The following is a 17,549-nucleotide window of genomic DNA, read 5'->3' on the forward strand; positions in this document are numbered from 1 at the left end:
GAGGCAAATGTTGTTTCCCTCCTGTAATTCAAACATTTTTAGGGGGCCTTACATAATTTAATTTAACATTCTTATTTTTACAGTTATGGAAACTGAGGAGCTCAGGAAAATTGACTTGCTCTCTTAAAACACTTGGTTAATGGAAAGAAGAGTGAGGGCTTAAAAACCATAGTTTCCTAACCAGGAAGTCTTCAGAAATACAGCCTAGCACTGGGAATTAATTTCCACACCACCTGTAAAGATGGTTAAGTTGAAAAATAAATCTGCCAGGAGAGATTACAAACCGTTTTGTCTGGAAAAGAAAAAGCTGAGGCAGAAAAGAATAATAATACCTCTAGTGGGTGGTCCTGATGCCTGACTGGAACAGTGGTAACTCATGTGTGCCGGCAACCCAGTAAATGGTACTTGGAAGCTTGCAATCCTGGCAGCACATATAATGCTTAGGGATTCCCAACCCCTGTCTGGATAACCTCTAGTCCTGCTATGCCAAATTTGTAATGGTGGTGCTCATTTAATATATATGATAGTTAAGGTTACTAACAGTGGGAAGCAGAACTCCAGGTGGTTGGTGACCCAAAGGATTTTGATTTTCATCAGTGTCTTAACCTGAAATCAGTTACACAACTCGTTAGACATGTTTCCATTCACCATCTGTAAAATTTATAAAGTGTTCAATCCATCATTCACAGTAGGATTTAGCATTTTCTTTTGCTGATTTTCTAGAAGAGGGTATTTTGGTAGTACAATATTTTCTTTACTTTTCAGAGATAATGGCAGATTATCACTAGTTGGGCAAATGAAAAATTTTATTGAAATGTTTATGTTAGCAGCCTTGACCAAATACTGTTAAAGTCATTAGTGTACAATAAAAGGATATGCAAGAGGTACAGAACAGTATGTATGTATAATATCTTACCCTGTGGATATTTTTAAAAGGAATATACATGCACATATGTACTTGATTGTGCATAGTCTGTTTCTAGTAGGATACCTAAAAAACCATAACTGGAAAACTTGGAGGGGAACCAGGTGACCGGAATGGGAGAGTGATAGTAATTTACTTTTCCCTATTTCTTTTGTTCCTTTTGAATTTTGAATCACATGGATCTATTACTTACTTAGAAAAGAAATAAAATTTGTTTTTAGTATTAACACAGAGTAAAGAAAACAAGATCCCATATTCTCTGCCATATAGGCTGTTTTAAAACATGTGAAACCCTTTCTTTATTTGAAATCTTCTCCAGAACCACAGTATATAGAATAGATAGTTAAGGGGCATTCTTCTTAGTGAAGCGAGGGTTAGGGGATCAGTGTCCCACCTATTCTGGTCTCCTTCTGGGGTGCCTGGGGTGTGTTTAGGGAATTCTGTAGCTAGCAGAACATAGCTTGAGAACCTGTTATGTAGTGGAATGAGTGCAAGGTTTGTAATCAGGTTGCTCTGGTTTCGAGTCCTAGTGCTACTGCGTGTCGCCATGTAACATGGGGAAGGTTGCTTATTGAGCCTCCCATATGAAACAGGGCTAACACCCTACCTCACAGGTCACTGCTTGATAGTTAGAATGGGGGCTCAGTGGAAGCTAATTTCTTTATCCCACTTTCTATGTCCCTTGGCTCACAGTGTATCTGGAGTGGCAGTAAATAGTAAAGGCTGGCATACCTGAACTTTAAACTGTAAAAGTCAAAGATACTACTTTACCAATTGTTTTTAGATTCTGGTGTGTTTTTGTTTTTGTATTTTTAACAACCAGTAAAGCATTTGGGACTTTTCTTACCTCTGTTGGAGAGCAAGATAGCAGTTACCTTGGGGGCTGAGTAGTGTCTGGGAAGAGGTTACAAAGGAAGCTTTCCAGGCTCTGATAATGTTATATTTCTTGAACTAGGTATTGTTACATGGGGGTGTTCACTTTGTGAAAATTCAAGAAATGCACTTATGATTTGTGTACTCTTCCATACCTTAATAAAAAGCAGATGTTAAACAAAAAATAATCATAGACATTTTTACTTCTGTGAAGTACCTGCCCATTGGTATCTATTGCCACATAGAACTAGCCCAGTGCCTTTTCTACCTGAGAAGCCTTCTCCTTTGAAAACAGTTGACATGTCTCCCTGGTGATTCTCTTCAGTTTACACATCCCTGTAACTGTAATTCATTGTGTAATTACTTTTGATTTTTTTTTTAATCTTCATTTTATTGAGATATATTCAGATACCACGCAGTCATACAAAACAAATCGTACATTCGATTGTTCACAGTACCATTACATAGTTGTACATTCATCACCTAAATCAATCCCTGACACCTTCATTAGCACACACACAAAAATAACAAGAATAATAATTAAAGTGAAAAAGAGCACTTGAAGTAAAAAAGAACACTGGGTACCTTTGTTTGTTTGTTTCCTTCCCCTATTTTTGTACTCATCCATCCATAAACTAGACAAAGTGGACTGTGGTCTTCATGGCTTTCCCAATCCCATTGTCACCCCTCATAAGCTACATTTTTATACAATTGTCTTCGAGATTCATGGGTTCTGGGTTGTAGTTTGATAGTTTCAGGTATCCACCACCAGCTACCCCAATTCTTTAGAACCTAAAAAGGGTTGTCTAAAGTGTGCGTAAGAGTGCCCACCAGAGTGACCTCTCGGCTCCTTTTGGAATCTCTCGGCTACTGAAGCTTATTTCATTTCCTTTCACATCCCCCTTTTGGTCAAGAAGATGTTCTCCGTCCCACGATGCCAGGTCTACATTCTTCCCCGGGAGTCATATTCCACGTTGCTAGGGAGATTCACTCCCCTGGGTGTCTGATCCCACGTAGGGGGGAGGGCAGTGATTTCACCTTTCAAGTTGGCTTAGCTAGAGAGAGGGCCACATTTGAGCAACAGAGGCATTCGGGAGGAGGCTCTTAGGCACAATTATAGGGAGGCCTAGCCTCTGCTTTGCAGCAACCGTCTTCCCAAGGGTAAAACCTATGGTAGAGGGCTCAACCCATCAAACCACCAGTCCCCTATGTCTGTGGTCATGTTAGCAACCATCGAGGTGGGGTAGGCCAATACCCCTGCATTCTCCAGAGGCTCCTCAAGGGGGCACTACATATTTTTTTCCTTTTTTTTTTTTTTTTTTTTTTTTTTTTTACTTTCCTTTCTTTTTTAAATCAACTGTATGAAAAAAAATTAAAAAAAAAAAAACATACAATAAAAGAACATTTCAAACAGACCATAACAAGGGAGTAAGAAAAAGACAACTAACCTAAGATAACTGCTTTACTTCCAACCTGTTCGTACTTTACCCCAAAAACGTTACCTAATATAGCAACATTTCTGTGAACTTGCTCCTACTATATCCATCAGAAATTAACAGACCATAGTCATTCCTGGGCATCCCCAGAACGTTAAATAGCTTATCTGTTCTTCTTGGATTGTTCCCCCTTCCTTAATTGCTCTCTATTGCTAGTTCCCCTACATTCTACATTATAAACCATTTGTTTTACATTTTTCAAAGTTCACATTAGTGGTAGCATATAATATTTCTCTTTTTGTGCCTGGCTTATTTCGCTCAGCATTATGTCTTCAGGGTTCATCCATGTTGTCATATGTTTCACGAGATCGTTCCTTCTTACTGCCGTGTAGTATTCCATCGTGTGTATATACCACATTTTCTTTATCCACTCATCTGTTGAAGGACATTTGGGTTGTTTCCATCTCTTGGCAATTGTGAATAATGCTGCTATGAACATTGGCGTGCAGATATCTGTTCGTGTCACTGCTTTCCGATCTTCCGGGTACATACTGAGAAGCGCAATCGCTGGATCGAACGGTAACTCTATATGTAGTTTTCTAAGGAACTGCCAGACTGACTTCCAGAGTGGCTGAACCATTATACAGTCCCACCAACAATGAATAAGAGTTCCAGTTTCTCCACATCCCCTCCAGCATTTGTAGTTTCCTGTTTGTTTAATGGCAGCCACTCTAATCGGTGTTAGATGGTATCTCATTGTGGTCTTAATTTGCATCTCTCTAATAGCTAGTGAAGCTGAACATTTTTTCATGTGTTTCTTGGCCATTTGTATTTCCTCTTCAGGGAACTGTCTTTTCATATCCTTTGCCCATTTTATAATTGGGCTGTCCGTACTATTGTCATTGAGTTGTAGGATTTCTTTATATATGCAAGATATCAGTCTTTTGTCAGATACATGGTTTCCAAAATTTTTTCCCATTGAGTTGGCTGCCTCTTTACCTTTTTGAGAAATTCCTTTGAGATGCAGAAACTTCTAAGCTTGAGGAGTTCCCATTTATCTATTTTTTCTTTTGTTGCTTGTGCTTTGGGTGTAAAGTCTAGGAAGTGTCCGCCTAATACAAGGTCTTGAAGATGTTTTCCTACATTATCTTCTAGGAGTTTTATGGTACTTTCTTTTATATTGAGATCTTTGGTCCATTTTTAGTTAATTTTTGTGTAGGGGGTGAGGTAGGGGTCCTCTTTCATTCTTTTGGATATGGATATCCAACTCTCCCAGCCCCATTTGTTGAAAAGACCGTTATGACTCAGTTCAGTGACTTTGGGGGCCTTATCAAAGATCAGTCGGCCATAGATCTGAGGGTCTATCTCTGAATTCTCAATTCGATTCCATTGATCTATATGTCTGTCTTTGTGCCAGTACCATGCTGTTTTGACAACTGTGGCTTTATAATAAGCTTCAAAGTCAGGGAGTATAAGTCCTCCCACTTCGTTTTTCTTTTTTAGAGTATCTAGCAATTCGAGGCATCTTGTCTTTCCAAATAAATTTGATAACTAGCTTTTCCAAGTCTGCAAAGTAGGTTGTTGGAATTTTGATTGGGATTGCATTGAATCTGTAGATGAGTTTGGGTAGAATTGACATCTTAATGACATTTAGCCTTCCTATCCATGAACATGGAATATTTTTCCATCCTTTAAGATCCCCTTCTATTTCTTTTAGTAGAGTTGTGTAGTTTTCTTTGTATAGGTCTTTTACATCTTTGGTTAAGTTTATTCCTAGGTACTTGATTTTTTTAGTTGCTATTGAAAATGGTATCTTTTTCTTGAGTGTCTCTTCAGTTTGTTCATTTCTAGCATATAGAAACATTGCTGACTTACGTGCATTAATCTTGTATCCTGCTACTTTGCTAAATTTGTTTATTAGCTCTAGTAGCTGTATCGTCGATTTCTCAGGGTTTTCCAGATATAAGATCATATCATCTGCAAACAATGACAGTTTTACTTCTTCTTTTCCAATTTGGATGCCTTTTATTTCTTTGTCTTGCCGGATTGCCCTGGCTAGCACTTCCAGCACAATGTTGAATAACAGTGGTGACAGCGGGCATCCTTGTCTTGTTCCTGATCTTAGAGGGAAGGCTTTCAGTCTCTCACCATTGAGTACTATGCTGGCTCTGGGTTTTTCATATATGCTCTTTATTATATTGAGGAAGTTTCCTTGAATTCCTACCTTTTGAAGTGTTTTTATCAAAAACGGATGTTGGATTTTGTCAAATGCTTTTTCAGCATCTATTGAGATGATCATTTGATTTTTCCCTTTCGAATTTTTAATGTGTTGTAATACATCGATTTTCTTATGTTGAACCATCTTTGCATGCCTGGAATGAACCCCACTTGGTCATGGTGTATGATTTTTTTAATGTGTCTTTGGATTCGATTTGCAAGTATTTTGCTAAGGATTTTTGCATCTATATTCATTAGGGAGATTGGCCGGTACTTTTCCTTTTTTGTAGCATCTTTGCCTGGTTTTGGTATTCGATTGATATTAGCTTCATAAAATGAGTTAGGTAGTGTTCCATTTTCTTCAATGTTTTGAAAGAGTTTGAGTAAGATTGGTGTCAGTTCTTTCTGGAAAGTTTGGTAGAATTCCCCTGTGAAGCCATCTGGCCCTGGGCATTTATTTGTGGGAAGATTTTTGATGACTGATTGGATCTCTTTGCTTGTGATGGGTTGGTTGAGGTCTTCTATTTCTTCTCTGGTCAGTCTAGGTTGTTCATATGTTTCCAGGAAATTGTCCATTTCCTCTACATTATCCAGTTTGTTGGCATACAGTTGTTCATAGTATCCTCTTATAATTTTTTTAATTTCTTCAGGATCTGCAGTTGTGTCACCTTTTCCATTCATTATTTTGTTTATATGGGTCTTCTCTCTTTTTGATTTTGTCGGTCTAGCTAGGGGCTTGTCAATCTTGTTAATCTTCTGAAAGAACCAACTTTTGGTGATATTTATCCTCTCTATTTTTTTTTGTTCTCTATGTCATTTATTTCTGCTTTAATCCTTGTTATTTGTTTTCTTCTACTTGGTTTAGGATTGGTTTGCTGTTCATTTTCTAGCTTCTTCAGTTGATCCATTAGTTCTTTGATTTTGGCTCTTTCTTCCTTTTTAATATATACGTTTAGTGCTATAAATTTCCCCCTTAGTACTGCTTTTGCTGCATTCCATAGGTTTTGGTATGTTGTGTTCTCGTTTTCATTCGTCTCTATATATTTAGCAATTTCTCTTGCTATTTCTTCTTTAACCTACTGATTGTTTAGGAGTGTGTTGTTTAACCTCCAGGTATTTGTGAATTTTCTAAGTCTCTGATGGTTATTGACTTCTAATTGTATTCCATTGTGGTCAGAGAATGTGCTTTGAATAATTTCAATCTTTTTAAATTTATTGAGGCTTGTTTTATGTCCCAGCATATGATCTATTCTGGAGAAAGTTCCATGAGCACTAGAAAAGTATGTGTATCCTGGTGATTTGGGATGTAATGTCCTGTATATGTCTGTTAAATCTAATTCATTTATCAGATTGTTTAGGTTTTCAATTTCCTTATTGGTCTTCTGTCTGGTTGATCTATCTATAGGAGAGAGTGATGTGTTGAAGTCTCCCACAATTATCGTGGAAACATCAATTGCTTCCTTTAGTTTTGCCAGTGTTTCTCTCATGTATTTTGTGGCACCTTGATTGGGTGCATAGACATTTACGATTGTTATTTCTTCTTGTTGAATTGCCCCTTTTATTAGTATGTAGTGGCCTTCTTTGTCTCTCAAAACATCCCTGCATTTAAAGTCTGTTTTATCTGAGATTAATATTGCTACACCTGCTTTCTTTTGGCTGTAGCTTGCATGAAATATTTTTTTTCCATCCTTTCACTTTCAATTTCTTTGTGTGCCTGTGTCTAAGATGAGTCTCTTGTATGCAACATATTGATGGTTCATTTTTTTTGATCCATTGTGAGAATCTGTATCTTTTAACTGGGGAGTTTAATCCATTTACATTCAACGTTATAACCGTGAAGGCATTTCTTGAATCAGCCATCTTATCCTTTAGTTTATGTTTGTCATATTTTTCCCCTCTCTCTATTAATACCCTTTATTGTACCCATACCAAATCTCTTTAGAACTGAACCTTTCTCCAAGTCTCTCTGTCCTTTCTTTGTTTCTCTGTCTGTAGGGCTCCCTTTAGTATCTCCAGTAGGGCAGGTCTCTTGTTAGCAAATTCTCTCAGCATTTGTTTGTCTGTGAAAAATTTAAGCTCTCCCTCAAATTTGAAGGAGAGCTTTGCTGGATAAAGTATTCTTGGTTGGAAATTTTTTTCACTCAGACTTTTAAATATATTGTGCCACTGCCTTCTCGCCTCCATGGTGGCTGCTGAGTAGTCACTAGTTAGTCTTATGCTGTTTCCTTTGTATGTGGTGAATTGCTTTTCTCTTGCTGCTTTCAGAACTTGCTCCTTCTCTTCCGTGTTTGACAGTGTGATCAGAATATGTCTCGGAGTGGGTTTATTTGGATTTATTCTATTTGGAGTTCGCTGAGCATTTATGATTTATGTATTTATGTTGTTTAGAAGATTTGGGAAGTTTTCCCCAACAATTTCTTTGAATACTCTTCCTAGACCTTTACCCTTTTCTTCCCCTTCTGGATCATCAATGAGTCTTATATTCGGACGTTTTATATTATCTATCATATCCCTGAGGTCCGTTTTGATTTTTTCAGTTTTTTTCCCCATTCTTTCTTTTATGCTTTCATTTTCCATTGTGTCATCTTCCAGGTCACTGATGCGTTGTTCAGCTTCCTCTAGTCTTGTACTATGAGTGTCTAGAATCTTTTTAATTTGGTCAACAGTTTCTTTAATTTCCATAAGATCACCTATTTTTTAATTTAGTCTTGCAGTGTCTTCTTTATGCTCTTCTAGGGTCTTCTTGATTTCCTTTGTATCCCGTACTATGGTCTCATTGTTCATCTTTAGTTGTTTGAGTAGCTGCTCTAGGTGCTGTGTGTCTTCTGGTCTTCTGACCTTTTGATTTGGGTGCTTGGGCTTGGGTTGTCCGTATCGTCTGGTTTTTTCATATGCTTTATAATTTTCTGTTGTTTTTGGCCTCTTGGCATTTGCTGAACTTGATAGGGTTCTTTTAGGATTTGTAGACCAATTGAAGTCCTTATCTCTAATTTATCAGATCTACAGCTTCATGGAGTACACTTTCTTTTAACTAACCAGCAGGTGGCGTCCACGAGCCACCTGTTCTCCACAAGCCAGTTCTCCCCTGCTTAGCCTTTGTGGTGAGTGGGGGAGTGAGTCTTGTGGGGTCCAGTTGGTGTACCAAGCTTGCGTGTGTAGTTGGTGTTGTCCGCCGTGTATATGGGGCGTGTTTCTGGGCAGTCAGGGAGGGGGTGTGGCTGTAACAGTCAAATCTCCCTGGTGATCCTGGAGTTTTAAAGCTGCTGCAATAGTCTAATCCTTCAGTTCAGTCCTGCCACAGTTTGTCTCTGCCACTGACCCACAAGTCCTTGGTATTGGCGTGTGGCTCCTGAGACTTGCAGGTGGGCCCCTCTTCCAGGCCGTGCACCCCCTGGTCCTCTGTTGAGGGATGATTGTGCTATGTCACAGGTGAGTGACAGTTCTGGGCTGCTGGGCTGTGTAGGGAGGCTCCCAGTGTGCTGAAATGATGGCTGAATGGGGCTTTGTTAATCACACTGCTCCACCTTCCCAACTCTGGGACAATCAGCTGAGGTTGCAGGGAAGGCTAATGTCCACGCCCAGTTTTGTGATGTGTGCCTGTTATTTGAAGCACTTCTGTCACACTGGGTTGTCTGGGGCAGCTCTGGGCTATGGGGCTGGCGATGGGCAGGATTGTTTCCTGTCCACCAGGATGATGGCTGTGAGCGGACACCCCCCTTTTCTTGGGAAGTTGTGGTGTTTAGTGAATTTTCTCAGCCACTGGATTATTGCCTTTTGTCTCAGAGCTCTCTTAGTTCTGCTCTTGTCTTGACCTGCCCAAATTGCAAGTCTTTGAAGCTTTCTGTATTGGGCTTCTTAGATTCTTAGAGTAATTGTTTTAGAAAAAGAAAAAAAGATTAAAAAAATAAAATAAAATTGCCCTCCTCAGACATCTAATGGGTTATTGAAATGCTAAGAGACAAAGCAATTAGGGCCATTAAGGAGAGGTCCACAGGGCAGAGATCAGCTTTTCTTCTGGATTTGCATATGAGCCTCAGGGCCTGAGCTCTGCCCTTCCCCTTTCTATGTTCACCAGAACTCCAAAAATCCTCTGCTTTTATTTTGGAGTTTTTCGTGTTGTTTTTTTTTCTATGCCTGTTTCCTCTACTGGGCTGGCTGCTCTCAGATTCTCCGGTGTCTGGTCTCAGTCTATCTATGGTTGGAGTCTGGATCAGTAGAATGAGTTTCTGATAAGGGCTGCCACTGCAGTTCTCCCTTCTCCTTCCCTGAGCTGACAGCCCCTCCTCCCATGGGACTGAGCCTGGCAGGGAGGGATGCGGGTCCCCTGGCCACAAAAACTTAAAGATTTCGCTGATCTCAGCAGTTTTCATGAGTGTTGTATGAAGTATGCCCAAAGTCAGATTGCTCTGTGGTGTCCAGTCCACGCAGTTCCTGGCTTTCTACCTACTTTCCTGGAGGAGTAACTAAAACATACAGCTCACCAGTCCGCCATCTTGCCCCGCCTCCTACTTTTGATTTTTGTGAAAGAAGATTGAGGTTAATAAGGAACAAAGTTAGTGTTCCAGTCATCAAAAAATTGGAGAGATACCTCTGTCATCTCTTTGATACCAGTTCATACACCACCTTCTGTATCTTCTAGAGATCACCTTCAACTTGATTGGACTCCCTCTTGACTCAAAACTGTAATATGGTACTATTGGCTCGTAATTCGGCTCCATGGTGACAGGATGCTAAAAGAGCTTTTCTCTATCATTATCTAGAAAATGCTTTCGTTTGGTTAGGTTATAAAATGTAGGAAATAAATAGTGGTCTTTAAAGTACGAGAATGGGTTAAATAGTTATTGTTTTTTCCAATATAGGCAGTTTTAATAAAATTCAGCAAATCACAGGAGAATTTTATGTGGAAACTGTTTTGAAATAAAAACAGGCAAGTCTGTGTGGTTTTTTAATTTGTGTTTTGTACGTTTTTGGAGCCTTCAATTCTGTGTGGTCCAAGAAAAATTCTCTAGTCTGTTTATTTTAAATTCCCACAAACTTCAGTGTTCAGATCACTTAACTGTCCCAGCACTCATTTTTGTGTAAGGACATATCAACATGAATATGTCTATACTGGATCTCTCTGGCATGTGTTTTGGGAAAGGGCAGTAGATGAGAGTGAACTGGGAATATGAACTGAGACTTCTGTGAAGAAGGTTAATGAAAGAGGAAGAGGATGCCAGATCTGTCTTCTCCCAAACTAAGAGAGAAGGGGAGTGTTGGCTTTGCTCTCTATAATAGGAAATGTAAATTTTATTAAATTTTATTCTGTTTTACCCTTCTGATAGTTTGAAAGATTATCTGCAGGATGCAGATTTTTTTCATATTCAGAAAAAGTTCTAGATAAATTGGCAAATGATGAGCAACTTTATTATAACAACAACAGAATGAGTGCCTACTACTTGCCAGGCAGTATACACTAGGAGTATCTGCTTTGTACTTGGTTCTTAAATGCTCTTATAAGGAGTGTCTCCATTTTGGGGACCTGAGACTGAGAAAGGGTAAGGACTTGCCTAAGGTCATGTAGCTAAAGTGGTAGAGCGTTGGATCTAAGTGGTAGATTGTCGGAAATAAAGCGGTACCTGTAAGGGAATAAACGCTCTCTCGGTTCTGGAGGAGAAAAGAATTTATTTACGATCTTGCAAGACGGGGCGTCCAGCCAAACACGCGGAAGGCTGGCGCGCCAGAGGAAGAGAATGGCGATCTTTAAATCTCCTACTCCCAATTCGCAAGTCCCTCCCCTGTTTCCCCATTGACTGGGTACTACAGAGGTTACAGCCTATCTGAGAACACTAACTAATCATCTTTTGAGATTTTAATTTGTACAGCCAATCCCAGAGAGCCAACTAGCTCATTATTGAGATTTTGAACTGATCAGCCTATCCCCCCCAAATTTTTATTTTTTTTTTGCTGTGAGTTCCCGCCTCTGATACTACCTCATATCTCTTTACATCAGGCAGATTCTCTCTTCTCTTTGTCTGGGGCTTGTTTAAACTGGTTTTGCCTCCATTTCCCTTATTCCATGCTGTCTCTATGTGAAAACGAAACTTATTCCTTTCTTACATAGATTCAAACCCAGAAATGTATATTATTTCTACTATCTGTTTTATTTTGAAATGTTACCTTATATTTAAAGTTTTCCTGAAGTTACATGCTTTATACAAAGCTTTATTTTTTGACAGTGTCTGTTGGGCCAGCTCTTAGAAGTCTACTTATCTGACACGTGTTGATTGTCTGCTGACTTTGTGTTTACCTTTTTAATGAGTTTGGGGAAAGTGATTTGTGATTAGTATTCCTTTCCCTAACATCAGGACTTAAAAATATCTGCCTTCTGTCTCCTCTTGCCTTAGCAATAGGGAAAAATAGCAATGACTTAGGAGGCTGACATTAATGCTAATTGTGAATTAAAGGTTCATCTTTTCCAGAGGTCTGAGTTTGTGTTCTGAATCTACCAGATTTTGGGGGGCATCACTTAACCGCTTCTGGTCACAGGTTTATCTAATCTGTAAAATGGGAGTTGAACCAGATCTTTGAGATATTTTACTGCTCTGAAGTTCTCTAATTCTATGTTCTGACTTTTGCCAAGTATCAAATGTAAAGTGATTAGCACAGTATCTGTACATAGTACATACTCAATGAATTGTAGCTATTTTTAATTATTGGGGCATTTTCCCATGAAGAGTTTTCTGCAGTTGTTTTGGTGACCTTGACAATAACAGAACGGTGGTCAACCAAGAAGTTTTATTTATTTGGGTACCCCTGCACTTGGCTACTTCTGCACAGTCCTGACCAGTAGGGAAAACTCCATCTGCTGGGGACTGTTCTTTGTCTCATTTTGGAATCATCCCATAACTGCCTTCTAGAAACTGGATTTACCATGTTTCTGGGTGATGGTATACTGAAAGACAATAGGAGCAACTTGTAGTAAGAGGTCTGTAGTAAAAGATCTAGATATTAATTCTTTATAAATATTTAAAACAGACACGTTCTGAAATCAGGCTTGTGAACATCTGCTTTATATTAAGACCTTATCCTGAAATAACTGTGAATAAAAGGTTAGAATCAAGGGCACATGTGAGTTGACTAGGGAAAAAGAAACTAGAAATTACAGACTTTATGCCTTTAGGACCTTGGAGTCCAGGGTGTTTCTTTGCCATCATGTAGTCCAGCTTTTTAGCCATGAAGGAATTCCTTTTAAAACATTTCCAGCTTATGTCAGAAAACTGCCACAGTAGTCAGGAAGCACTGCTACTCAAGGCAACTCATCCAGTTGTTAAATTCCAGTTCTGTGTAAACTGTTTCACTGAATTTGAAATTGTTTCTCTATTTGTCTCCTTCATATGACAGTGCACCTATCTCCTCTAGCATTAAATTTCCTTCCAGTCTCCCAGAAAACCCTTCTGCTCTCATTCTTGCTGTCAGACTTCCCCATCTTTTATTTCTCCTGCTGTTTATTCTGTCCTTCATAATGTTTTCTTTTACATCTTCCTCAGTACTTTCTCCACAAGGTAAACAGAAACTTAAAACACAAATAAATAACAAAACAACTTTTCTTTACTCCTAATCTCCATGCTTTTGCCAAGAATGTATTTAAACAAATAAATCCATGGCTACTGCTGCACGGCCATGACCAGTAGGGAAAATTCCAGCTTTTGGTGATCTTTGTCACTCATTTGAGTCATGCAATTATTAGGAAAATAATTTGAAAATTATTCTTATCCCAAGACAAAAGCTGAAACATCCTTTTAACAAAGTATTATTGGTAGGTTAGTAGTGATTTATAAATATATAATTAGGATTGATTTTTCTCAGTGTTCTTCATTGCTCAGCCCCTTTCTAACCTTCATTGACTGAAACCAGATGCTTATATCACCATCTCTGATTTTTTTCAGAATTGATCTTTCCTACACTACATTTAGCATTGATTCTGTTAAGGAACATAAATTGTTTTCCTAATGCATATGCATTCTGTAGTTCTTTCAGTCTGTTAGCATGCAGCATAACCTGACTAGTTAATTGAAAGGAATGTGCTAAAATGTAGTCAGTGTACAGTCTGCTAATACAAAAATAGTAAAAATCTGCTAGAGATGTGTATCCAGATTGATAAGAAAAATTAGTGTTGAATTTTATTTGATTTGTTTAAAAGTGAGTAAAGCAGCTATCATTTTTGTCTAAACAATCTAACTGTCTTGAGAAATGAGTTAACTGGAGCTTCTGACTTAACTGTGACATGCTGAGATACTATTTGAAGAGCATGGATCCTCTTTCCAATTAATTGGTAATATTAATACACTGTTCCATTTGGCTAAATATATTGCACAGGTAGTTGCAGCTAGTACCAGCTGCTGGCATATAATAGAAATGGCTGGAAAATAAGAAGAGCCAGGTGGAAAATGATGGTGGTTTGGACTGGGGTGAGAGCAATGGAGGTAGTCCTAAATGGCCAACTTAAGGATAAAAATAGAGCTCTCAGAATTCGCTGTTGGGTATGAGAGAAAGATGTTAAGGATGACCTCAAGGTTTTTTGGCCTAAACAAGTGGTAAACTGGAGTTGCCATTATCTAATACGGGAAAATTTTTGCTGTAGGAACCAAGTGTGTATACAAACAGATGTTTGTCCTTGACTGACATTTTGCAGGCATTAAAGAAAGCTTATGGAAGAAACATGGCATTATAATTTGTAAAAGAAACTGGAAGTAAATATTGCTTGTGGACAAAAGGGGCACTATGTTACATAAAAACTTTACATTAGAGAGTATCATACGCAGTGTTAGTTGGTAGATGCTCTCTGTTAACTCTTGCTATAAATATTTTAAATAGGAAAATTCATTCTAAAGCAAATCTTGAAATCCTCAGTGTTGCTAATTCTCAAGCCTCTTAGTTAAGTGTTGTTATAAAGATATTTCTGGGTATATGTCATTTTATATTTTTCTTAACCTTTGTGACAATATTTTATTGATAGTAATTCTGAATTTTATTTTTTGAGGCAGAAATTTCTAGTTAAAACCCACTTGGCAGAGATGGAATTCAGTAAGAGATGGAATTCACTACCACATTTTTCAGTCACATAATTAGGCCATATACCTCTCTGTGGGTCAGTTTCATTATCTGTAAAATGGGGATAAATAATAGCACCTATTGTCATACATTGTTGGGAGAAATTAAATTAGTTCATTCCTGGAAAGTGCTTAGAACAGTGCCCAGTTGGTGCTGAATAAATGTCAGCTATTACTAAAAAGGAAAGTTTGCTTCTAAGGTGATTGACTGGTGTGTTAAAGTTAAACCCTCTGATTCTAGAACTATAAACTTAGATTTGTTCTTCTTTTTTATATATAGTACATATTTATGATAATGCTATCTTTAATATAAAGTAACTTTTATTCTTTGTTTTTAAGGAAACTATGGCAAAATAGTTTATACGTAATTTTGATTATTCCTTGGCCTCTTACATGTGGAGATTTTGGTTGAAAGTTTTTTAGTTGAAAATTTTTCTTATGTGCTTCTTTGTGTTTTATTATATATATAATGTTGTTTGTTTTTTGTTTTTTTTTTTTAATCTTTATACACACACACACAGTGTTTTAATTTTCAGAACACATTTTGACCCCAAATTATGGTTTTGTCATTGCAGGCAAGAAGACAACAAGACCCTAGTCCTGGTTCCAATTTAGGTGGTGGTGATGACCTCAAACTTCGTTAATTAATAGCACAGCATATGTGCTGCCCATCTTTACATATACATTGCTTCAAGTTAGCAGAAACAATTGATTAAAAGACCAGAAACTGTGATAACTGGAGGTACTACGATCTATTTTTCAACCTTAGGCAGTAACGGACATCACAAACTGCCATTGTTTTTGCACTATGATTATAATATCTGCATTTCTAATTTTTTAAGCATGTAGCCAGTAATAATTTGAAATTTTTTCCTATGCAAGCTTATCTTGTTGGCATTATTTTTAGTGAGTTGAAACTATCTACTTGTAAAGCCCTTCTTTCTCCATTTTAATTTAAAAATTCATGTCATTTAAAAACAGGTCAAGAAATTAAAATTTATATCAGAGGGTTTTTTTCCCCTAATCAATTGCTCTTAAGTTTTTTGTACTTTCAGATGTGTTGTTTATATACCCTTATTTTAGATAAGCATTCTTGTTTTTTTTTTGTTTTGTTTCCCCAGTTTCCTTTTATGTGTTTTTAGTCTACATCATTTAAAAATTGTTGATTGATGTGTTTGCATTATTTACAAGCTAAAAACCTAGTAGCACAGAGCTGTCTGCCACAGCCTTCTGATACAAAGTTTACAGTTGTTAAAGTTGCAGTATCCTTTTTAAATGCGAATAATCACCCTTTCTTTCATTTTTAAACCCCAATTTTGAAATTAGTATTAATTCTGTAATCTGTTCCAGATCCGTTTTAGATTCTGTTCTGTGATCATGAGTTTGGGTGGAGATGTTGTCCACAAATGATAATATTCTACTGAAAGAAGTCACAGGCTGGCTTCTGTTTTATTCAGGGATTTTTTTTTTTAAAGTTAATCAGAAAAGGGATACTGGAGCGTCTTCATATATTTAAAGCATATTAAACTGGAGACAGTGATGAATCAGCTACGAAGGTAACATTGTATTAAAATAATGTTTAATATAGCTGCTTTTATGTGTATTTTATATTGCATGCTTTTGTTAAAACAATGCTAGTTGATGAAAGCTTAATCTTAGAAAATGTTCATCTGTGCAGCGGATATGTTTTGTTCCATTAATAATTCTGAAAAATAAATTCAGTTAAATACATATGGTATTCTCCAAAAGGACTATTGATAGAACCTTTTAAGATGAATTAGTGTAAGAACAGTTTTTAAATAGATTCACTTAAATTGAGTGGAACTTTTTTTTTTTAATACAATACTGGACAAAAGTGCTAAGTCATTTGGCAACTCCTTACAAATATTTTTCATGGTCATGTTCATTAAATGTTGCTACATTTCTGAATTTTTGCAAAAATATATTTTATCAGAATGGCATTATTTTAAAGTTTGAAAAACTGACATAAGGTCTGAATAAGGTCATTACATTTAAAAATACATAAATATACTTGATTGATGAGGAAGGCATGACTTTCATAATATATAGATCTTATAATTCATAAATAGGTATTCTATATCAATAAAAATACTGTTTTATATTTGAAGTCATGCACGGTAAGGGGTGTGTTTAAATTGTTATAAACAATAGTACATCATAAAAGATCATGCTGATCTTCTGTAATGAAGTACTATAATGAATTTGGTTGGTATTTGATGTTGTACAGCTCACATGTTTACACACTCGGTGCCCTATTTTTCCCTGAGGAAATTGCCTTTTAAGTGGTCCTTACCATGGTGTTTTAAGGTTACCTTATTATGGAGTTCCTTGGTTTTTTACTTTTGTGCTTAAATTTTTTTTTAATGTTATGATGATGGTACAGTTTTCTCAGCTGCTTCCAGCTAAGGACTTTAAGTCCACCAGTAAATAAGATCAAAGATTAAATGTTCATGTTGCCATGCGTCTGTAAATACTGTTTTTTTCCTGTCATTTTGCACTGTGCTGCTTCCGTCTGTCTTAATGCTGGCATTAAGATCATGAGCCCTTTTCCTCCAATAGTGCAGGCTTTGAAAACTACTTTTATTAAGTTATTGATGCAATTTGATATTTTTTTCATAATTTCTATTTAAACAAAATTACATCATTGCATCATGTTTTCTAAATTCATCTCCATCAAAACTTGCCTTAAGCTACCAGATTGCTTTTGCCACCATTAGCCATACTGTATGTTGTTGTATGTTTAATTTACTTTTACAATAAACTTCTCTGTAGTGAAAACAAGCATCTTGACTCTTTATTGACATAATCCAACAATTTCTGTTCTGGAGTAATCATTTGATAGTTGATTTTGTTGTTTCTGAATTAGTCTTTGATCCTGCGTTTTAATCTTTAAGAAAAGCAGCAACAGTGGCATCTAGTGGTCATCTCTGCCAATTTCAAAGAAAACTAGCACTGTATTAATGTATCACAGATAGTACAGTACTA

At 37.1% G+C, this 17,549-nt stretch overlaps 1 protein-coding gene across 2 annotated transcripts in view; it reads left to right on the top strand.

The window, feature by feature from the left end:
* The window catches only part of CBFB (core-binding factor subunit beta), a 95,742-nt gene extending 78,394 nt beyond the window's left edge, over positions 1 to 17,348 (top strand). For both annotated transcript variants that reach the window (XM_037815983.1, XM_037815982.1), the window contains exon 6: positions 15,119 to 17,348. In XM_037815983.1, the coding sequence (XP_037671911.1) occupies positions 15,119 to 15,141 (23 nt within the window). In that variant the 3' untranslated portion in view covers positions 15,142 to 17,348. The remainder of the gene's footprint in view (positions 1 to 15,118) is intronic.
* Positions 17,349 to 17,549: the final 201 nt, after the last annotated feature.

Source organism: Choloepus didactylus, chromosome 22 (assembly GCF_015220235.1).
Source record: "Choloepus didactylus isolate mChoDid1 chromosome 22, mChoDid1.pri, whole genome shotgun sequence".
Lineage (NCBI taxonomy): Eukaryota > Metazoa > Chordata > Mammalia > Pilosa > Megalonychidae > Choloepus > Choloepus didactylus.